This window comes from Callithrix jacchus, chromosome 18, assembly GCF_049354715.1.
Source record: "Callithrix jacchus isolate 240 chromosome 18, calJac240_pri, whole genome shotgun sequence".
Taxonomy (NCBI): Eukaryota; Metazoa; Chordata; class Mammalia; order Primates; family Cebidae; genus Callithrix; species Callithrix jacchus.
The window spans coordinates 45,403,317-45,427,823 of record NC_133519.1 but is presented as its reverse complement, the minus strand read 5'-3'; the positions used below and the strand labels follow the sequence as shown (position 1 = coordinate 45,427,823).

Here is a 24,507-nt window from a genome sequence, read left to right as displayed (position 1 = left end):
CCACCGAGGAACAAAGTGCTTCATTAAATGGGCCCTTTTCACTGTGTCACTTAACTGGGTAAGACCCTTGAACAGGGATTGTGCCCTTCAAAGTCAGACATCCCAAAGGAAGGAACAGGCACCCATTTTTGTGGTTCTCCAGCCTCCTTGCTCCTCCCATGCCCAGGAGCAAACCAGATGAATGGGGCCTGAAGTGAACCCCCAGCAACCCACGGCAGCCCTGCAGAAGAGAGACCTGACCATTGAAAGAAAAACAAACAGAAAATAACAGCAACAGCATTAAAAAAAAAAAAAAAAAAAAATCCCCACAAAAGCCCCACCGGGTCAATGGCTTCAAAGAGCAAAACTAAGCAAACGCGTGAAGAAGAGAGAGAATCAATGAAAAATCGCTGAAAAGCCAAAAAGCCTCTTCTCCAAATGATTGCAGTGCCGCTCCAGCAAGGGCACAGAACTGGATGGAGAATGAGATGGATGAATGGACAGAAGTAGGCTTCAGAAGATGGGTAATAACAAATTCCGCAGAGCTAAAGGAGCATGTTTTAACCCACTGCAAAGAAGCTAAGAACCTTGATAAGAGGTTAGAGGAGCTGCTAATTACAATAACCGGTTTAGAAGGGAATATAAATGACTTGATGTAGCTGAAAAACACAGCAAGAGAATTTTGTGAAGCATACATAAATATCAATAACCACATTGACCGAGTGGAAGAAGGGATATCAGTTCGAAGACCTTCCTGAAATAAGGCATACAGACAAGACTAGAGAAAAAAGAATTAAAAGGAATAAACAAAGCCTCCAAGAAACATGAGATTATGTAAAAAGGCTGAACATAGATAGATTGGAGTACCTGAGGGAGATAGGGAGGTGGAAACAAGCTGGAAAACACACTTCAGGATATAATCCAGGAGAACTTCCCCAACCTAGCAACACAGGCCAACATTTAAATGGAAGAAACACAGAGAACATCACTAAGATACTCCATGAGATGATCAACTCCAACATGCATAATCATCAGATTTTCCAAAGTTGAAATGAAGAAAAAAATACTAAGCCCATCCAGAGAGAAGGGCCAGGTCACCTATGAAGGGAAGCCCATCAGACTAACAGAAGACCTTTTAACAGAAACCCTAAAAGCCAGAAGAGAGTGGGGACCAGTATTCAACATCCTTAAAGAATTTTCAATCCAGAATTTTATATCCAGCCAACATACGCTTTATAAGTGATGGAGAAATACAGTTCTTCCCAGACAAGCAAATGCTGAGGAATTTTGTTACCACAAAGTCTGCCTTGCAAGGGCTCCTAAAGGAAGCACTAAATATAAAAAGCAAAAACCAGTACCAGCTACTGCAAAAACACACCAAAATATAAACACCAATGACACTGTGAAAAAAACTACATCAACTAGTGTGCAAAATAATCAGATAACCTCAGGATGGCAGGATAAAATTAACACATAACAATACTAACCTTAAATATGAATTGGCTAAATGCCCCAATTAAAAGACACAGACTGGTTATTTAGATAGATTCAAGATTCATCACTGTGCTGTATTCAGGAGACTCATCGTATGTGCAAAGACACAAACAGGCTCAAAATAAAGGGATGGAGGAAAATGTACCAAGCAAATGGAAACCAAAAAACAGCAAGAATTGCAATCCTTTGACAAAAGAGACTTTAAACCAACAAAGATCAAAAAAGACAAAGGGTATTACATAATGGTAAAGGGATCAATTCAACAAGAAGAGGTATCTATCCTAAATACATATCCACACAATACAGGAGCACCCAGATTCATAGAACAAGTTCTTAGAGACCTACAAAGAGACTTAGACTCCCACACAATAATGGTGGGAGACTTTTAACCACCCCACTGTCAATATTAGACAGAACAATGGGACAGAAAATTAACAACAATATTCAGGACTTGAACTCAGCTCTGGACCAAGTGGCCCTAATAGTTATCTACAGAAATCTCTACCCAAAATCAACAGAATATACATTCTTCCAGTACTGTTCTAAAATTGACCACATAATTGGAAGTAAACCATTCCTCAGCAAATGTAAAAGAACTGAAATCATAACAAACAGTCTCTCACACCACAGTGCAATCAAATTAGAACTCAGGATTTTCAAACTCAGTCAGAGCCACACAATTACATGGAAATTGAACAACCTGCTCCTGAATTACTCCTGAGTAAATTGTGGAATTAAGGCAGAAATCAAGAAATTTATTGAAACCAATTAAAACAAAGAGATAAAAAACCATTATCTCTGGGGCACACGTAAAGCAGTGTTAAAAGGGAAATTAATAGCGCTAAATGCCAACATCAGAAAGCTAGAAAGATTTCAAATTGACACCTAACATCACAATTAAAAGAGTTAGAGAAGCAAGAGAAAATATATCCAAAAGCTAGAAGACAAGAAATAACTAAGATCAGTAGAATCAAAGGAAGTACAGACATGAAAAACTCTCTAAAAAGTTAATAAATTCAGAAGCTGTTTATATGAAAAAATTAAGAAAATAGACTGCTAGCTAGACTAACAAAGAAGAAATGAGAGAAGAATCAAATAGACACAATAAAAAATGATAAAGGGGATATCACCACAGACTTCACAGAAATATAAACTACCATCAGAAAATACTATAAACAACCTTACACAAATGAACTAGAAAATCTGGAAGAAATCAATAAATTACTGGACACTTACACCCTCCCAAAACTGAACCAGGAAGAAGTGAAATCCCTCAATAGACCAATAACAAGTTCTGACATTGAGGCAGTAATTAATAGTCTACTATTATATAATTAATAGTCTACATATATATAATATACACATAGTCTATATGTATACTATTAATATATGTAATATATAATATATGTATGTATAATATATATGTATTGTCCGGGCGCGGTGGCTCAAGCCTGTAATCCCAGCACTTTGGGAGACCGAGGTGGGTGGATCCTGAGGTCAAGAGATCAAGACCATCCTGGTCAACATGGTGAAACCCCATCTCTACTAAAAATACAAAAAATTAGCTGGGCATGGTGGCGCGTGCTTGTAATCCCAGCTACTCAGGAGGCTGAGGCAGGAGAATTGCCTGAACCCAGGAGGCGGAGGTTGTGGTGAGCTGAGATCACGCCATATGTATATTATATATAATATATATGTATATTATATATATATACATATAATATTAAACACCAAAAATTAAACTTCGTGTCCTTATGGGATTGAAATTTTTGTGGGATAATTAAACAATAGGTTTTCCTGCACAAGCTCTGTTTTTTTGTCTGCTGGCATCCATATGAGACATGATTTGTTGCTTCTTGACTTCCGCCATGATTGTGAAGCCTCCCCACTCATGTGAAGCTGTAAGTCCAATGAACCTTTCTGTTGTAAATTGCCCAGTCTCTGGTATGTTTTTATCAGCAGTGTGAAAATGGTCTAATACGCTTTTAAAACAGAGTAGACCACTCCCCACTTATTCAGATCTTTTTTTTACATCTTTAAATGAGAAAGCATTGTCTTGGTAGAGAGTTTGGAACAGTTACTTCTTTATATGTTCTAACTGATTATTGTCAGTATAGCAAGAAACCAGCACTTGAGTTGTTTTCTATTTGGTCTCATTATCAAACCCCTATTAGTTTCTAAGTTATGTGACTTGATTATTTTGGAATTTTAGTAGGCAATATATACATAGTGCATGTTTTGAGTCTTCTAAAAACAGATATCATTTATTTTTCTCTTTCATGTAGCATTGGCTAGGAACTGAGGTACAAAGTTGAATAGTCAGGTGCTAAGTCTGGATGCTTCCCAAAATTCAGATACTGAAACTTAATTCCACTGTAGTAGATTAAGAGATGAGGCCTCTTGGAAGTGATCAATTCATACTCTACAGTCATGAATGTATTAGTGCTTATAAAAGAACTGGAGAAAACTAGCCTTGGCCCTTTTTTCCTTCTATTCCTTCTGCCATGTCAGACACAGTGTTCATCCCTCCAGACGATGCCACAACAAGGCACCATCTTAGAAGCAGGAGACTAGGGCTTCACAGACACTGATCAGACCACTGCCTTGATCTTACACTTCCCAGCCTCCAGAACTGAGAGAAATAAATTTACATTGTTGATAAATTACCCAGTCTGTGGTACTTTATCATAGCAGCACAGGCAGACTAAGACATCAGGTAAGAGTAGGCAGGCTTGTTTACCACTGACTCTAGCAGAGAAGTTCCTCAGATGACAATGGTAGATGAGACATCATTTTGTTTTCTAACAGACAATCTCAACCTGTTAAAGAAATGCTCTTTCTTTCATAGAATAAAAATTTAAGAATTTTATGCAAAATAAAGGTTAAGATTCAGGCCGGGAAATCAGGTATTGTATTCAGTTTTTCGTTTGCCAGACGTGTCATACACATATGTATGAATACAAAAATGTGATTTACTTCAGAGTTTGACATAAGTAATTTAGAAATACATATAATAGTTATGCATAATTCTCATTTATTCCACAATTATAAGAAGTAGGAATATGTAATAAGCTCATTCATATTTTTTTCAAGCTAACATACAAAATATAATTATTAGAATCAATCTCTCATAAGAAATTTTTCTTCTCTCTGAGACAGAATCTCAGTCTGTCACCCACGCTGGAATGAAATGGTGTGATCATAGCTCGCTCAGCCTCAAAATCTTGGGCTCAAGCAATTCTCCCACCTTAGCCTCCTAGGTAGCTGAAACCACTATGTGCCACCATGCGTGGCTGATTTAAAAAAAAAAAAAAATTAGAGCTGGGGTCTTGCTACGTTGCCCAGGCTGGTATCAAATCCCTGGCCTCAAGCAGCCTCCCAAAGTGCTGGGTTTGCAGACATACACCAACACACCCAGCTGGAAGTTCTTAAAGAAAGATTATCCATTTTTTCAGTGGTCCAAAATGACATTTGCATTCTAATTTTAGGTAATCTGTGTCAAGTTAATTTAGGTTATTTAAAATTTCTCTGAGAATTTCTACTACAAGCTTTTAAAGTCGAGTGCAAAGAACATTGTTCCTCAAAGTAGAGGAAGAGTTTGTATTATTTGTTCATTTTCTTTCTTACTGGCACGAATATTTGAAATCATTTTGTAACAAGCAGTATGTCTCAATTTGCTTTATTTGCTACTTCCTGTCTAGACACTTGATAGTCCCATGCAAAAAAGACATACATTCAGTTCTACCACTTATAGCGTGCATCAATACATCCATGCTGAAATTATCTTAGAGATGACAACTTCTGATATCCTCACTGACACTATGAAATAAATGATTGTTTTAATCTGAGGTTTGACATACAAGGACTGACTGCCAGACCCTTTTAGAATGTTTTAAGTTACAAGTATTGTTTGAGAATGTTGCTTTGTTTAGCTAGGATACTATGTAGATTAGCCAGCAGTAGGCACGTAAGTACAGTATGGGCACTGTACACACATTACTGAGCAAATGTTTTTCCGAACGTTTTCATCCCGCAATATTATGGAATAATTACCATTATTCATTCTTAACATAGAGGTAGATTACAGAAAGTTTCTTTCTATTTCTAGCACTGATTTAATTTGGCGGGCATAAGGACAATGAATGCATGGTGAAAAATGTTTATGAGTGTGTATGAATATGTGTGCGTTTGTGTGTGTGTGTGTTGGTAGAAAAGAAACGTGGTCCTGGGAGAAAGGAAAAGTACTGAATTAAAACTTTCTTGATTGTTGCAGAGGGCATGGTATTGCCAGACCCCTGGATATAGTGTGAAGACTGTTCTCTACAAAACTCTAGGAGGCACAATTTTCATCATATGCACAGCCAGCGAGGCCATATGCAGTATGCCTGTATTAGGTAGCCACACTTTATCACCCAGAATACCACTGAGTCATGGACAGTAACTTGGCTTTTGTTTCTCTAAAAGTTATGTTAGTAAAACTTGACTACCTTATTTAGAAGTTTAGGTTAAATCAAGTTTAGCCTAAGGCTACCTCCTTACATATTTTGAGTTCAGCCTAAAGGTTTCTCTATACATAGTGAACTATAACCTAAATGGAGGTATAAACAGACTGTAACCTATTCTTGTGCCAAACACCACGTTTTGGCCAATCAAAGGGAGCCAGCTGTCCACACTGTGTTCAAATTAGGCAAACATTAAACTATAAACAATCTGGCTGTTTTTGTACATCGTGTCCTTTTTTTTTTTTTTTTTTTTTTGAGACAAGATCTAGCTCTGTCAGTGCAGTGGGGCAATCTCAGCTCACTGAAATCTTTGCTCCAGCCTCCAGAGTAGGTGAGATTACAGGCAAGTGCCACCATGTCTGGTTAATTCTTGTATTTTTGGTAGAGACAGGATTTCACCATGTTGGCTAGACTGGTCTCCCAACTCCTGACTTCAATTGATCCACCTGCCTTGGCCTCTCAAAGTGCTGGGATTACAGGTGTGAGCCGCCGCACCTGCCCCTATCCATTTTCTGTAGGTGGCTTTCCTTTCTCTGTCTGTAAATCTTCTACTACGTTGCTGCGCTGGAGTCTCTGAGCCTACTCTGATGCAGGAGGTTGCCCAATTCGTGAAGTTTTCTTTGCTTAATTAAACTCTGTGAGATTAGTTTGCCTAAAGCTTTTCTCTTCACACTATAAAGATGGAATTAAATTTAAAATAGGCCAAAATTTTTTGAAATAAACCTTAAATAAATGTCAACCTTTCACCAAGACCAATACCACAAAGGTGAGGTAAGACTTTCAGCATGAAGAAATGAACCAAGAAAACCTGGAAATAAAAACAATGCACCACTGTCAAATACAAAACAAAATAATAGAGAACCTAAAAATGGGGAAGGGGAAGAGAAAGCAAAAAATACATAGGTAATAATATGCATGGTAGATATTATATTATAAGCATTTATTAGTGCATATCCTTTTTGAATAAAGATTAAAATCTGGCCTATGTTAATGCAGATCCATGGGAGAAAGCCTTCACAGCAGGAAGGAAACCTAAGTAAGACAGAAAAGATATACTTATATGTGAAGGTAAATGTCCTAAAGAAAAGAAACACAATTATATGAGGTCATAGAATATAGAAACCTGTCTTCATCTGAGTGTCTAGAAAGTTCTGGACAGCCATGGAGCTGAGCTTTGTCTGGTGAGTAGGGATTAACTGGGCAAAGAGAGGTGATGACATTGGAGGTCATTTCAGACAGAGGTAATCTGCATGTAGAGCTCTGTGATGGGAAGAAACATGGCCTGTCTGAGGAACTGGAGAGAGACCCATGCGATGGATGCTCGGAAAACCAGTTACTGAAAGAAGCCACAAGAATGGGCAGAACTACATGCAAACGAGTGGTTCTTATGAAATTGTTTGGTCTGTAATTTAAAAGCAATAGGGTAATCACAGAGACATTTAAGTTGGATAAAGTTTGACAGTGGTTTGTGATGGGGTGTTTTTCAAATGGTAAGTTCCTCATTTTGAAAAGGTGACTATGAATACAGTACAGAGAGCTGCTTTAGCAAAAGAAGGTATTGGGTGAAGGCAAAGGTGACTGCTTTCTTGATGGCAATTTGTACAAAGACTACTAATTAATTCTACATCAGTACTCTTAGAATTCAAGAAATATTAAGATGATAATAAAGGAAAGATTTGGCCTTGGATCACTGTGCAAGAGTTGATAGGAAGACAAGATTGCTGGCTTGTGCATCTAGAAGTTTGGTGATTTCATTCCCTAGGACATGAAAACACTGGAAAATGACCCCAGTGTTTGAGATAGGAAAAGACGAGATGGATATTAGGAGACCAGTTTGGGACCTGTTAAAAGCATGAATCTTTTTGAGATATTCAAATGGAAATGTTGATATGAGTCTGAACTCAGAAAAAGATTTTGAAAATGACAAATTTGCTACTTATTGGTATGTAGAGGATAGTGAATCACTGGTTTGAATGCAATGACTTATAGACAGGGAGAGCAGAAAGGAGAAATTAGTCTGAAACTAAGCCCCACAGAATCCCAGCTTTTAATGGCTCATTAATGGGTGGAGAAGGGTGAACCAATGGTGCCTGAGGGGTGGTTAGACAGCTTGAATAAAAAGTAGAAGCCAAGTGAAGTGAAGGTTTCAATAGGGAGGGAGTGGTGAATAATGTCTCAGTGCTCAGGACCCCTTTACACATTCCTTGGCCTCTAACCCAATTCAGAACATTTCCTCTGACAGGTGGGGAAAGATTTTATCAGTGAAAATATAGCATGCCACTTGGAATTGAACAATACAGAGTTAAACAGATATGTGGATTACTGGCTTCCTTAGAAAAATCACAAGGTGTAACATTGTATCTGAAGTTTTACCATTTTCAGGAGTTTACTTAAGCAAATTTGGTAGCAACACTAGGCACATAAATTCATGTGTCTAGCATTACACCTAGCATTTACATTTTCATTAAAATGTAAAATCATTAGGAGAGGTATTAACTTATTATTAATAAAAATGGTTGATTAGTAATCAGATGCATTTTCATGGAAATGATAGCAGATGCATATTAGATTCCAAAAAAGACAAAATATGCCAAAGAAAATCAGTTTGGGTGAATTGTTCTCTCATCAATTCCCATTTTTAGGCATAGTTATATATTTATTATCCCAGAAACAGACTAAAATTATAAAATTTAAAGGTGAATTGTAAGAAAAATAGGAAAGTAAGTGGGCAGCTTATCGGTTTTTCCTAGTAAAAACCTTCTTCTCTTTTGTAAGTGAAATGAAAAGTGGAATAGTTCCAGGGATATAGGAACTTAGCATCTCTGCTAAGTATTTGTGGATGATAAAATATCCTGTTATTATAAAAGTAAGTAGGAGACTATCTTGTCTATATCAATTCCGTCTTTATATGATTAATTCATCGCATGAAAAATATACCCCATTCCTTCTAGTAAATATAGTAATTTTAATAAGATAGCATATCTTATATGCTTGTAATAATGTAGATAATAAAATGATACCCAATTTTAGAGACTTGCTTACATGTATTTGATGGATCTTGAGATCAGAATAGAAAATAACCCTGCTAGAAGTTTATGAATCAAAGTTGGTTGGATAGCCAAGTAAAAATGTTTCATTGAATTACATACTGTGTTTATATAAGACACACAGATCAAATAAAAATATAACAACATATGAGGCAAGAAACTTAAAGATGCATGGTATTATTGGCTTCCCACAGTCAAAGAGAGAAGCACATAAAATATTTAATTTTTCTCAAGTGGGTTCTCCACAAGTTCTTCCCTGTTCCTAACCTGACTTCCGATTTTCAGATCTTACCTCCTCTCCAGTATATTTTCTTCTAATTTTCAAAGCTTCACTCGCCTTTTGGAAAAAAGTCTCCCATCCCAAGCCTATATCGCATGCTCTCCTCCTAGAACATACTCCTGAAATCTGGAACAGCTGGAAAGTAACAGCAGGTTTTAACAGTACCATTATCAATCCCCCATGGCACCATAAGTCCCACAAAATATTCCAGGGCAGCACTCTATTTGTTCTCTCCTCTAGCATGATTTCAGAGATTTTCACCCTCATCCTCTCCAGATTTCCCTGACTGGACTCTTTGAGTCTTTCCCTCTATACTGTGTGTTCACACACACATTTACACTGGCACATGTACACACGTGCACAGTTGCTTAAACTGAAATTGTTGAGTTTTTCCATCTCTCTTCTACAAAGATCATACTTTCTCAATGAAAAGCACTAATTTTCAGAAGTAGTGCAATCCAAAGCCATATAAGTTGATAAAGAAATCGTTTTTCTCACTATTACATACTTCAAAGAATCTATGCAATAGATAAGGTGATTCACATTAGTATATAAGTAAGTCCAGATTCTTCATTCCTGGCTCTTAAATGAGGCACGAGAGTATACATTGCTGAGACATAGGGGCTACTATCTGGGCTACATATGCAATTATTTCTAATAATACTGTATACTAGGGTCTGATTCTTAATCAGGGGCCCACTTCACATTCAGGCTTGGAAGAGAAGGGCGGTTCTATTGCAGTTATCAGTGTCTTCACACGTAAGTGAAAATGAGGCTTCACATTCTCCAGCAGTTTCATATGTTTTTCTTTTTCTTTTTGAGACGAGTCTGGCTCTGTCACCAGGCTGGTGTGCAGTGGCACAATCTCAGCACAGTGCAACCTCCACCTCCAGGGTTCAAGTGATTCTCCTGCCTCAGCCTCCCATGTAGCTGGGAATACAGGTATGCACCACCACACCCAGATAATTTTTTGCATTTTTAGTAGCGATGGGGGTATCACCATGTTGGCCAAGATGGTCTCCATCTCTTGATCTTGTGATCCTTCCACCTCAGCCTCCCAAAGTGCTGGGATTACAGTCATGAGCCACCATGCCTGGCTCATTTTGAAATGTTTTTCTAGGTTCTATAGGACAAATGATATATGATAGAATTCCCTTTCTGTCACCACATAATTTGTTGATATTTTATACATCTCCAGGGTTGATTCAGTCTTTATTTAGTCATTGATTGTCTCAAATTGTTCTTTTGTTCACCTACAGTTTGGCTACTATTCATAGGTTGTTCATTTATAAATGAGTGAATTGAAGTAGAGTATCTTCAAACTCTCTTTTTAAAATTTTCATTCTATATGATTTGTGCAGATTGATTTATACACTCACCTACTTCAGTTCTCATTACACAGGATTGGACTTTGCATTTTCAAATACCCTTCTTTTATCTCCTAGCAGCACTAATGCTCCCCATTCCATTCCAGTAAACCGAGCCCTTTGAATTCCCAAGTATTTTTTCTCTATTCAAAGAATTTCAATTCTCATTGCAAGAAGACAGTTGAATAGCTGATAACAGCAGCAAGGATATATTTCCAGTGCTTTCTGATCATTTCCTGTAAAACAAAAATGAGAAATTGTCGTGTTCTGATAGTGTTCAGTGATTTTGAAATAATTTTGCTTAAGCAGATATCAGGCTGGCTGCATAGAAATCACCAAAGATGATTTTTAAAATACAAGTTCTCAGTATCTCAGTAGGTCTGGAGTGTAGTCCAAGAATCTGTATTTTTTAAAGCTCTTCCAAGCAATTCTGATGTGAAGCCAAATTTGAGAACCTCTGCTATGCTGTTTGCTTTAGTTTGCCATCTAGCAGATTGCACTGTTCTAAACTGCTCCATCATTTAATACACATATGCACACATGAATTCCAAAGTTTGTCACTCAGTATCGATGTAATCTTGGCCAAGCAATTTAGCATCTCAGTGATTTAGTTTCTTCACTAATAGATATTTTTAAACATAAAATGAATTATAGGCATCTAATATGCTTAGAATAGTGCCTGAGACAGAAAGATGTTACTATTTTCATGATTATTACTAATCATTTATTTCTTAGTCATCACACATTTATTAAGAATTTATAAAATTTCAGACATAGCTTTTCAAACTTGGGGAATAGTAAATAAAAAAACAGATTTAGAAGTAAATAATTAAAATGGATGTGTTTGGATAAAAGACCTAAACATAAGAGCTAAAACTATAAAACTTTTTGAAGAAAAGTAGGGGGAAAATGACATTGGAGTTAGTAAATTTTTTGATATAATACCAAAAGCATGGCTAACAAAAGAAAAAATAGATCACTGGGCTAATTCGAAAACTTTCGTGCATCAAAAGAGACTATCAATATAGAGAAAAAGCAGCCTGTGAAATGGGAGTAAATTTTGCAAATCATGTATTTGATAAGTGATTAAAATCCAGAATGTAAAAAGAACTCCTGCAATTCAACAATAATGTCAATGACATAAACCTGATTAAAATATGGGTAAAAAACATGAATAGGCATTTCTCACAAGATATACAGATAACCAACAAGCACATGAAAAGATGCCCAACATGCTAATCATTAGAGAAACGCAGATCAAAATCAGATGTCAAAATGAGATATCACTTCATGTCTGTTCAACTGACTGCTACGTAAAACAACAACAACTGTTGACAGGGATGTAGAGAAACTGCTTTCTTGATGTCCAGAGTCATTTTCATCTGCTTTATTCCTGGTTCGTAATTAATTGTGAAAATTATGATATGCAATCTTAAAGGACTGCTATCAAGGGAAGAATCTTATGTTAGAAGTTTGTGCATTTTCAATGATAACTTCCAAAATGCCCATGACAGATCACAGTACAATAGCTTTCAAATTAAATCTGCATAGTGTCGACTCTGTTAACTTCTGCTAACAGAGTGTCCTGCCTAGAGCCAAGTGGCATCTGGACCCCAATATATGACCAGATAGATCTCTAGAGCTACAACTGTAGGAAAAAATGTCTGCAGACGTAAAAATTAGGGTGAGAATGGATGGAAAAGAGTTATAAACTTGGTTTTGATTTACTCTGAACAGGAGTAATGAGGTGAAACTAAAAATTGCGATTAATTTAGTGGGACTTGGAGTTTAAGAAGGAGAGAGCGCAAATGTAAACTGTTCTATAAATAAAGCTAGTTTTGAAGGCAAAAAGAATTATATAATAGGATCTAGAGGGGGAAATTTCTCCCTTTTCTCAGAAGCAAGATTTGGATATCCTTAGACTAAGATAGAAAGTCATTATAAAGGGAGAACTGTGAGACATGGGAGCGTGTGCATAATCTCTGGAGCAAAGTGCTGAGGGAAGAGGATCTGAATGGCAGGTGGAGAGATTTGGGTAAAAGAAACAATCGTTTCCTTGGGTGCAGATGTACTCGCACATATGCCTCTGTGAATGTAGATGAGATCATTAACTTTTGACAACCTCTATCATCTTTATGCAGTAGATGAAAAAGGATATAATGACAATTTGAAAGTAGAGGGGAATATGAGTTTCTTAAAGTGACAGGGGAAAAAAGTGTTGGCAATAGTCTCAATAAAACTGAAAAATAGAAATTTGTAGTCACCCCAGTGTGCGTGATTCTGGCCATCCACAGCAGTTCATGTAAAATATTCGAAGGGTGAATTGTTAACTACGTTTATAGTTTGCAATTTCATGATAGTGGAATTATAGACACTTATGTTAGGAAAGGAAAGGCAGCTGGAGCAGAGCTAATGAAAAATCTAAGTGGAAAGAGGTCAAAGCACAAAGTACTTGGAAAGGTAAGAGACACAGGAAGATTAACGAAGTATAAGAGCTAGCAGAAGTGTTCAAAACAAAATACTGGAGTTTAGAATCTGCAAGGCAATAAACTCCACTGTGTGTAGAAGTAACTCTATCTTTGCAGTTGTACAGGACAACCCTTGAAATCACCCTTGTCTTCTCTACTTCCAGCATAGCTCCAGTCAGCCTCTCAGTAATCCTTCAAAATACATTGACATCCCAACTACTCAGCACCGTCTGTCATGGATTAACTAGACTTTCTGCTTCCACCTTGTCTCCCCAGAGTCTGTCTTCAGTCTGTAACCCAGTGTAAGTATTTTTAAAAAGTATATTCATGTCACTCCTCTGTTCAAAACCCTGTATATATCCCATTTCCCTTGGAGTGAATCTTTGCAATAGCTCCACTGACTTCACATTCTTCCACGATGCTTCTTCTTGCTTAATTTCTTTCATCCTTGCTGCAGTTCCTCAAGCTCAGCAGGCATACTTTCTGATTTGAACTGGCTATTCCTTTTCCTTCAAATAATATGACAAACTTCTTCACTTCTTTCCAGTTTGGGTCCAAATCATGATTTGTGATCACTCTTTCTCTGTAAACTGTCTCATTAATGTTTTCTACGTAAGTTGCTCTAATTTTTTCTTTACCTTAATAGCATTTTTTTTTACCTCTAACACATATAGTTTACTTAATGATTAAAGTGTTGCTTATTATCTGCTGTTTCTCAGTAGTGTGTAGGCTCATAGAGATAGGAATATTTGTTCACAAATCTATCCCAACTGTCTAGAATGGTGAATGTCACAGAGTTGTGTTAAATAAAAGCTTTTTCAGTTAGTGATTTGAAAAAGTTAAAGAAACAATGACAGTAGGCACCTGGTTATTTTGCTATGGAAATGAACGGTCCAAAAGAGATTTCAGTATCCTGAGGTATATTTAGACGCCTTCATGCCAGACACAGGAGAGGTAGGTGCTTAAAAGTTGCCAGCACTGAGCAAATAATAGATGATTAAATACAATCAAACGAAATGGCAGTCAAGCCATAACAGACTGAATGAAGATATTCTGTGCCTTGTTTACCTTATGCCTCATCTGGGTACTGCTTTGTGTGAATGTGTACCCTAAGTTCATGTGTTGAATACTTAATACCCAGTGTTTGGAGGTAGGGCCTAATCAGAGGTGATTAAGTCGTGAGGGTTCTGCTCTCATGAACGGATTAATGTTATTACTATGGGAGTAAGTTCATTATCACAAGAGTGGGTTGTTACAAAAACAGGTTCAACTCACTCTTGCTGTCACACTCTCTTGCCTTTCTCTCTTTTGCCGTGGGATAATGCAACACAAGGCCCCTAACCAGATCCTGGTGTCATGCTCTTGGACTTCCTAGACTCCAGAGCCATGAGCCAAATAGACTTTTATTTTATAAATTTATTTATAAATTACCCAGTCTCAGTGTTCTTGTATAACAAAACAGATGACAGATAGATGTTTTGCATATACATCAATGAGTTACTCTTTTACATGTATTTTATATGTAGAATATGTTGCTTTATTTCATTATGTGCAGGATATTTGGGATAACCTTTGTCATCTCAAAGACAAGCTAACAAAAAGTCCTCAAAGAAAGGAAACAAAAGTTAGAAAATCTTGGGTGTAAAAAATTTCTGGATTAATCACATTGTCTTGTTCTTTTCTTTTGCTTAAATAAAAAAAAATTATTCCAGCTGGAGTAAAATTTCAGACTAATTCAGAATAAAAGAACAATCTTCTGATTCTGCTACAAAGAAATTAATTACACATTACAAAACGATTGCTTTCGCATTATCCAGGGAAACATCATCCCATCACAAGTCTGAGTTACTCAATTCTTTCATACTCTTTAATAACAAAGCCTGCAAGTTTGTAAAGTTACGTAAAGAATATATCACTATCATTTCAGGCAGTGTGGTATTACAAGTTATAAGAAATGCCTGGGAGCCTCCTACTTGCGCCTCTTCAGAGACAGCTTATTTTCTGTCTTGAAGACTATAAAATAAAAAATGAACATAATAAATGTTTCAGTTTGTTCCCTAGACATAGTTTAAAGCAAAGGTAATGCATAACTGTAAGATAAAACATGGCAATCTCTGAAGGTGTTCATATTTAGCAATATCTTTGAAGTTTTATTCATTAGGCAAATGGGGAAACCAAGACTATTGTTTTTCCTGAAAATAATTTTTATTTAAGCACATAATTCAGAAATCTATATCATTATGTGCTCTTATGTCCTATTATGTAGAGGGCAACTGCAGGATGTCTCATTCCATTAGGCTGCCGATCATTAACTAAAATCGTAAGATTCTACCCACTCTTTCTTAACAGGATGCAATAAGGGCATATATTCTTCCATAAGTTTTGGTTGTGCTCCAGATATTTCCTCTCTAATATACAGTGTTTTGATTTGCATTTTCTTAGCGGTATATGATGTTGATTATCTTTTCCTATGCTTATTTTCTATCTGTATATCTTCTTTACTGAGGTCTCTCTATGATCTTTTGCCCATTTTTAATTGGATACTTTGTATCCCAGCTAGTTTTAAAAGGTCTTTGTATATGTTAGATAAAGTCTTTTGTCAAGTAAATGTTTTGCAGATATTTTCTATCAATCTGTGGCTTGTCTTTTCTTTTTCTTAACAGTGTATTTCATGGAGCTCAAATTTTTTATTTGAATAAAATCTAACTTACCAGACTGTGGTTTCCGCTTTTCCTACTTAGGTGCTGGTGGTAAATTTTTGGACTTTTAAGAAAACTAATTTGAGTTCTTTTTTCTGAGTGAGCTAAATTTACTGATCCTACTTCATTCATCACGTTTCTTCTCATTGAGTGACTGTTTCTTTGCATCTATCCTTTTCCCTCCATATGTCTTCCAAAATCCCAAGCCCCTCCTTTTTCAAACCTTTCTGTTTGCTATATGTGACACAATTTTATAAACTTCTTTAGGGTATATATTTGAAAGGATAGGTGAATTATAAATGTTGCTTTTTTTGCCAAAATCTTTTTAAGAATGGATGTATAAAGTAATTAGATACATTTAATAGTGTTTTTTTTCAGATTTTTTGTGAAGATAAGCTGCCTCTGAGTAATGTCCTCTCTCATTTTCATGAGTATTTAGAAATATATAATTTTTAGTTGTGTTTTTGTGATATTACAGATAAAACTCATTGCTGCTTCTCACATAGAGCTCCTCCTGCCTGCATTTTTTAAGCTTAATGGTAGACATCCAAGCTTTGAAATAAATCCCTACTAGCAGCATAGTTGAGGAGGCCCGAACTTTCCAGCCCTAAGAGTTATTATAAAGCTCCCATTCTTATTCAGTGAATGAGAAAAACTAACATGTTTGTGAAATTCAACAACATGAATATTATGACTCATCTTTCTCCTCTCCTGAGATAGTCACCATTCAGAAGTCTAATGGAACATAATATTCAAGGTATATATATATTTACATCTATATTATATTTACCATCTATTTATATATTATGGATTTATAAACTGATGATAAAGATATAGGTAAATATAGAAGACACGTCTCATGCCTAGCATACTACATTTATTTCAGTTGTGCCTGAAATGCGCATTAATTCATGGCATAGTACTTCACACTTTTCTTTTCTAATGATTCTACTTGAATTATTTGAAAATTCAGGAGATAAAAAAAGTGCCTTCACTATTGGTTCAATAATAATGATTTAAAAGGGTTATGGGTTGGCTGGATATGCAATTGAGTTGATGAGAAATAACATGAAGAAAATGTCTTTAAAAAGCACTTACCTTAATTTGAAATTATTTTATTGCCAAAAATGCTAACAATCATCTGAGCCATTAGCAAGTCACAATCCTTTTGCTGGTTGGGAGTCTTGCATTGATGTTACTGGATGCTGACTGATCATGCTGGTGGTTGCTAAAGGTTGGGGTAACTGTGGCAATGTCTTCAAATAAGACAACAATAAACTTTGCTTCATTGATTATATTTCTTTCACAAAAAGTTCTCTTTAACATGCACTGCTGTTTGATAGAATTTTATCCACATTAGAACATAATCAAAATTAGAGCCAACTCTTTCAAATCCTACTGCTGCTTTATGAACTAAGTTTATGTGATATAATAAAACTTTGGTTGTCATTTAAAGAATGTTTACACCATCTTTGCCAGGAGTAGATCTCATTTCAAGAACTCTCTTTCTTTTCACAGCCATAAAAAGTGATTTCTCATTTGTTAAAGTTTTGTCATAAGATTGCAGCAATTCAGTCACATCTTCAGGCTCCACTTTTAATTCTAGTCCTCTTGCTATTTCCATCACCTCTGCAGTGATTTCTTCCACTGAAGCCTTGAACCCTTCAAAGTCATCCATGGGGATGGAATTAATGTCTTCCAAATTCCTGTTAATGTTGATATTTTGATCCCTTCTCATAAATCACTATTGTTCTTAATAGCATCTAGAATGGTGAACCCTTTCCAGGAGGTTTTCAATTTACTTTACCCAGATCCATCCAAGGAATAAATATGTGTTAGCCATAGCCTTCTGAAATATATTTCTTAAATAATAAGACTTGAAAGTCAAAATTACTCCTTTATCCATGGGCTGCAGAATGGAAGTTGTGTAAGCAGGCATACAAACAATGTTAATCCACTTGTACATCTCCATCAGAGCCCTCAGGTGACTAAGTGCATTGTCAGTGAGCAGTAATATTTTGAAAGAAATATTTTTTCCTCAGTGGTAGGTCTCAAGAGTGGGCTTAAACTATTCACTAAGCCATGCTGTCAATAGATGTGCTGTCCTACAGGATTTGCTGTCCCATCTATACAGCATAGAGAGTAGAGTTAGTATCATTCTAAAGAGCCCGAGGCTTTTTAGAACGGGAAAGGAGCATTGTTTTCAACTTAAAGTCACCAGCTGCATTACCTCCTAAGAATAGAGATAGCCTGTCCTTTGAAGTTTTAAAAGCAAGCATTGATTTCTCCTCTCTAGCTATGAAAGTCCTAGTTGGCATCAATCTAAGGCTGACTCGTCTACACTGAAAATCTGCTGTTTAGCGTAGTCACCTTCATCAATGATCTTACATCATCTAGGTAACTTGCTGCAGCTTCCACATCAGCAGTTGCTGCTTCATCTTGTACTTCTGTGTTATAGAGATAACTTCTTTCCTTAGACCTTGTGAACTAACGTCTGCAAGCACCAAACTCTTCTTCCGAAGCCTCCTCATCTCTTTGAGCCTTCACAGAATTGAAGACCGTTAGGGTCTTGCTCTGGATTAAGCTTTGACTTACAGAATGTTGTGACTGCTTTTATCTTCTATTCAGATCATTAAAACGTTTTTCTTATCAGTAATAAGGCTGTTTTACCTTCTTATCATTCGTGTGTTGACTGGGGTAGCATTTTTCATTTTCTTCAAAATTTTTTCTCTGCATTCACATCTTGGCTATTTTAAGATGCCTAGCTTTTGGCCTGTCTCAGATTTCAACATGCTTTCCTCACTAAGCTTTAGTATTTCTAGCGTTTGATTTAAAGTAAGAGAAATTTGACTCTTCCTTTCACTTAAACGCTTAGAGGCCATTGTAGAATTATTAACTGGCCTAAATTCAATATTACTGTGTCTCAGAAAACTGGGCCACCAGAGGAGAGGGAGAGAGACTGGACAGTGGCTAGTCAGTGGAGCAATCAGAACACGCACATTTGTTGATTAAAATTCCCATTTCATATTTGCATGGTCTTGGCACCCTGAAACAATTACAATAGTATTAGGTTGGTGCAAATGTAATTGCGGCTTTGCCATTAAAAGTAATAACAAAAACTGCAATTACATTTGCATCAACAAAATAGTATCAAAGATCACTGATTACAGATCACTATAATAGATGTAATAATAATAATAAAGTTTGAAATAGTGTAAGAATTCCCAAAATGTAACACAGAGACAAAATGAGCACACACTCTTGGGGAAAAATTGGCAGTGATGAACTGTTCTGCACGGGATTGCCACAAATCTTTAATCTGTAAAAAATACACACACACACACACACACACACACAATCTTTAAAGTGCAACGAAAGGAAGCACAATAAAATGAGGAATGCCTGTACTCGCATTTAAATAAGAGCTAACACTTTGCATCATTCAACAAATGATGCTTAATATTAGTAGTATATGGTTAGTTGTGGGTATTTTTTATTTTTCTTATAAATGAAGGTGGAAATACGTTGAATATAATTTAAAAGTAGGTCCTATGAGTTATATTTTTCGGTGTCTTATAACTTCTAATTACAACTGTGAAATGTAAAATCATATTAACTATTTTATCTTTTTTAAAAATAAGTGCCATGAAGGTTCAAGAAATGGAAGGAGACACTTTCATTTCTTTCCTTTGGAGTGCATTGTCTTTCATGTTTCTTTTAAAGGTACAACTTTCATGTAAATTTCAGTGAACATATTCTTTGATTTGTATCTTAAAACCATCTCTCCAAATCGAAAATGACCTTTGAAAAATTGTCTTTTGATATGTTTTTTCCCAAGTTGCTTCAATACAGAATTCTAGAATTACACATTGAACATTTACTTAATATTTGTCATTTTTATTCCTTTATTCTATATCACATATGTTTCTGAATTGTGCTCTAAACAAAAGAAAGTTGGTAAACGAGTAAGATATTTAAATTTGATCAAATAACAAATTGAGTCTCTTCATGTTCAATAAAAAATATTTTTAAGAGCCTGTTATTATTAAGTCAGTTGCAAAATGCTAGTGCCAAATATTTAAAGACCGAATGCCTAATAATTAAAGGTGCGGCTAGTACAGTGTTTATGTAATTCAAACTATATAATAATACTAAATATCCACATGTACAATGTGGAAATCATGATGTAAAAGGATTCCTTTTCGTGAAAGAGCTTTCATTTAAATGAAACACTAATTAACCAACAAATTTTGACAGTAGAAAAAGGGGGAAAAGATTCCAAGGAGTTTAAAAACTGATACCCCACATATCTATAGGATTCCTGAACTTCTGCAGCATTTTGATTATCACAGGAAGATACTCAGAATTAACACTAATTTTCCAAATAAATGGACCCTTTGAAGACAGTTTGCTCTTAGCAGTTGCTAAAGTCAGGTATTGTTGGAACTTTGATTAGAAATCAGGTCCTTTGACGACCAGAATTAAGATGTTAATTTTGAAGTTCTGAATTTCTAATTTATATCCCTAATGTTATTAATATTCATTCATTCATCTATTTATGAAATATCTATTCGGCGCTTAGTATATTCCGGGGACATGACTGTGAATAGACATTTTCTCTTACATACTTTATATTCTTTTATATGAGAATTAGAATAAGGAGGAGTAAATGCTAGGAAGTCTAAAGCAATGTTTACAATTAGTAAAATAAAACAGAAGCAAGGTGGGTCTTGCTGGGGAAGGGGAGGCGGCAATTGACAATTTTAAGTGCAGATGTCAGAGAAGGCCTTCCTAAGAAGGTAATAATATTTTAAGACAAGACTTGTAGGAAGTAAGGGAGTTGTTAAAGTAGACATCTTTGGGGAAGAACATTCTTGGCAGAGGTAAATTCCAGCTGGCTTAAAATCTCTAAGGAGAGAATGTGCCTATAGTTTTTAAGAACCAGCAAACGGGTAATCCTGGAACTCTGGGAGGCTGAAGCAGGCAGATCACGGGATCAGGAGTTTGAGACCATCCTAACCAACATGGTGAAACTCCGTCTCTACTAAAACTACAAAAAATTAGCTGGGCATGGTGGCGCATGTCTGTAATCCCAGCTACTCTGGAGGCTGAGGCGGAAGAATCGCTTGAACCAGGGAGTAGGAGGTTGCAGTGTTCCAAGATTGTACCACTGCACTCCAGCCTGGCGGCAAAGTGAGATTCTGTCTCAAAAAAAAGAACCAGCAAAGAGAGCTAGTGTGACTGGGCCAAAGGGAGTCCAGGAGAAGGATAAACAGAGCAGATCAGAGAGGCAGTAAGGACAAACGGTGTAGGTCTTTTGGGCAGTGTAAAAGTTTCGGTTTTGACACCGAATGAGATGTGAACTCTTGAAAAGTTCACCTCAAACAAGGAACATATTTTGATTTCCGTTTTTAAAGTATCATGCTGATTGCTGTATTGAAAATAGACTCCAGTGGAGTATGTCAGGTAGAAGTTGGCAAACATTTTAGGAGATGACTGCAATAACCCAAGCAAGAGATAACAAAAATTAGAACCAGCCTGTAAGCAGCAAAAATATGAAAATAATGTGTCTTCGTATTTGAGCCATGATGGGGCAAAAATATGATCTTGGAGCAAGTGTTTTATTTTGAAACCCACCTGATAATTGAAAAAAACTAATATGGTGACATCAAAAAAATTAAACAGTAACAAACAAAGTGCCTCAGGGATAACTTGAGGTCTGTGGAAGATAGAATAGTTTGACTTTAAAAGAGGTCAAGGTAACAGGACACACTTGAAGTGTAATTATTAAAGTGATTATGCACACATAATATGTAATGGAGAGTTTAGTTAACTAAGTAATTCAATATTTATTTAACAAATATTTGTTGGGTGCTGTGTGGCGGGCCCAGATCTAGTTGTGAATGATAGATTAAGACACAAGCCAAAGCATAAAGTTAAAAATCTAGGTCAAGAGGATCATGAAGAAAATTTCCAACCTACGTTCATCTACAAAGTCGTGTCTTAAGCAGCATGTATTGTTCCAATACTGTATCAAAAGCATGCGCACAGTTAAATTTGTAATCCTTATACAAATCTCTTAAATGTATAACATTCACTCTATTCTAATAGTTCATTTAAAATATATGAGAAAAATGTTTAAAGTTCTTTCTTTGAACAAATTTTGTTAAAAATGTACCACATGTTTATCTTTGCCCACAAAAAGACTTTAAAAATATATATGTGTATGTCCATGTATATAAATACATACATACATGTATATCTATATCTGTCTGTATATCTATATCTATCTATCTATCTATATATATATATATATATTTGTTTTGGAGTCTCACCCTGTCGCCCAGGCTGGAGTGGAGTGGTGCAGTCTCATCTCACTGCAACCTCTACCTCCCAGGTTCAAGCCATTCTCCTGACTCAGCCTTCCAAGTAGCTGGGGTTGGAGTAGCTGGTGTGCATACCACCATGCCTGGCCAATATTTTGTATTTTTAGTAGACACGGAGTTTCACCATGTTCGTCAGGCCGGTCCTGAACTCCTGATCTCAAATGATCTGCCTGAATCAGCCTCCCATAGTGCTGGGATTACAGGCATGAGCCACCTCACCTGACCTAAAATACTATGTATTTTCTTTTAACACTTTCCTAACTACTTAGGCAAATAATCCTGCAGTCTTCTTCGTGTTATTATTTGTCAGGATCAAGATAATTTAATACCTGTAGCTACTTTTATGTTATTTTTCTTTAGGTCGAAAGAAGTATTGAGACCAAGGGTTGTCAATGTGAAATTTTGAGTGTTTAGAGCATAGTTTATTTTACTTGTATTACTCAGTTACTTCCTACATGAAAATTCATCTTCTACTCCTCTGTCAATTCACACAAACACCAAGGTTCTGTCAGATTTTTTTCATTTTTGATCTGTATTTTAGTATTTTTAAACATATATTGGTTAGATATATTTTTGTACATTGTTCCTTCTGTAGCAATTAGAACGTAAATACAAAGAATTTAGCTTCTGTTCCTCATTGATATACCTTTATCCTTTCTGTCTGCTTCCCATGTGTTGGCAACTTTTTATAGTAATGACACTATTATAAACTCTGCATTCATAGAATCCTGTATAATTTGTAAATTCTCTAAGTTGCACTATTTTACTTCATTTTTTCTCAGTGCCCATAGAGGTGAGGGGGAAACAGAAACCTCTCAGGAAGGTTGTTACTGCTGGCCTAGCTGGATCATTAACCACAAACCTGTAAGTTCCAGCATACTATTTTCCATGTTATTTTCAAGACAGTTTTAAAATTTTTTTTAATAAATTAGAAGGCATAATTTATTTATGCTCTAAATTGTTATGAAAATATGTGGTTCCAAACATCAATGTTTTTATTTCAGAATATTTACTGAATCTTTATTAAGCATTATACTTGGCTATCAAAAGTAGAGAATGCATAGTGATGTAAATGTTTAACCGTTGGCTTTCTGGGGGGAGAAAGGGCCTTATATGAAGTTTTTATGGTTTTCTTTTCTATAAATACTATGACTATGGTTGATTTTAAGCTACCAACTTGATATTTACCGAATGCCAAGTTTAGGAGAGACGTTCACAGTCAGCTCTGGAAAGCTGGTTACAAAATCTGGTTCCAGCTCATGCTCAGAAAGATGACCATACAAAAGGCAAGATAAGATACTGACAGAAATAGACCCTGCCAAGCCTCACAAGGCAGTATGTAATATATGTAAGAGAGGAGTGGAAACAGTTTAAGTGGAACACACTTGAACTCCTGTCTGACATTCTAACTTTGAAACAGTGAAGAGTATCCTACTATTCTTTGTTTAAATTACTTTTTCCCTTCTAATTTCTAGCATGTTGCTGACTTGCCACAACTTAGGGTTTTTTTCTTTTTCACTTGGACAATCTTTCACTTTAAAATTGCTTTTTCCCATGAAGTAGCTTTTCTTATTTTTATTTCCATTTAACCATAGAGAGTTATAAATTGGCATTTTACTGTTTGTCAATAAGGGCTCTATAAACAAGTCCTCTGCTAGGAAAGATATGGGACTGAGGTCTGAGATTGACTTTGGTTAGTATTTTTTTAGAATGATCACAGAGAACATTTCTTGACAAAAAAGCCCATTTCAAACCCTTTAAAAAAAGTGAAAGACTTTGTCTTTACTGCCTAAAGGTAGCTGCCGATTTTCAAAAAGTATCAGCAATGTAGCTCTATGGTTTTTCTATTTTCTGTGGCAGAAGAGGAGCTCTAATATTTATCCTGTCTAACATGACCCAGTGTGATCCATCTGCTTCCCTGCCTAAATCTCTTTCAAAAATTCTCTGTAGAATTTACTGCTACCTTGGATTCACATTGAATTATACATAAGAACATTTTCTCTCTACACATCTGCTCTATGTGGTGAGATGAAAAAAAAATGTTTTTTTTAGTATATACGTAATTTCATATTTGACGAATTTTATTTTCAATCTTCTAAATACTTTTTATTTGATACGCTTAAATATGGGGCATTGTTAGAGTTCTTTTTCTGGGCTTCTTTGATTGCTACTATTTTAAATAAATATTTGTGCAACTCAAATTCACAAAAGAACAGAAACAAATATTTTTTTGACATTGCAATCTGTTCTGGCTTGAAAAACATGAAATATATTTTTAAAGTTGG

General features: G+C 35.9%; 1 protein-coding gene across 33 annotated transcripts in view; it reads left to right on the top strand.

Moving 5' to 3' along the window:
• The window catches only part of LOC144580163 (uncharacterized), a 341,993-nt gene that overhangs the window by 72,097 nt on the left and 245,389 nt on the right, over positions 1 to 24,507 (top strand). For 25 of the 33 annotated variants that reach the window (XR_013529231.1, XR_013529228.1, XR_013529222.1 and 22 more), the window contains 3 exons: positions 10,125 to 10,244; positions 13,302 to 13,439; positions 23,005 to 23,086. Coding sequence is in view for 1 of the 33 variants with exons in the window: in XM_078355340.1 (XP_078211466.1) it covers positions 13,302 to 13,439; positions 23,005 to 23,086 (220 nt within the window). In the remaining 32 variants the exon portion in view is untranslated. The remainder of the gene's footprint in view (positions 1 to 10,124; positions 10,245 to 13,301; positions 13,440 to 23,004; positions 23,087 to 24,507) is intronic. The other 8 variants (XR_013529236.1, XR_013529238.1, XR_013529251.1 and 5 more) reach the window with 1 other exon arrangement.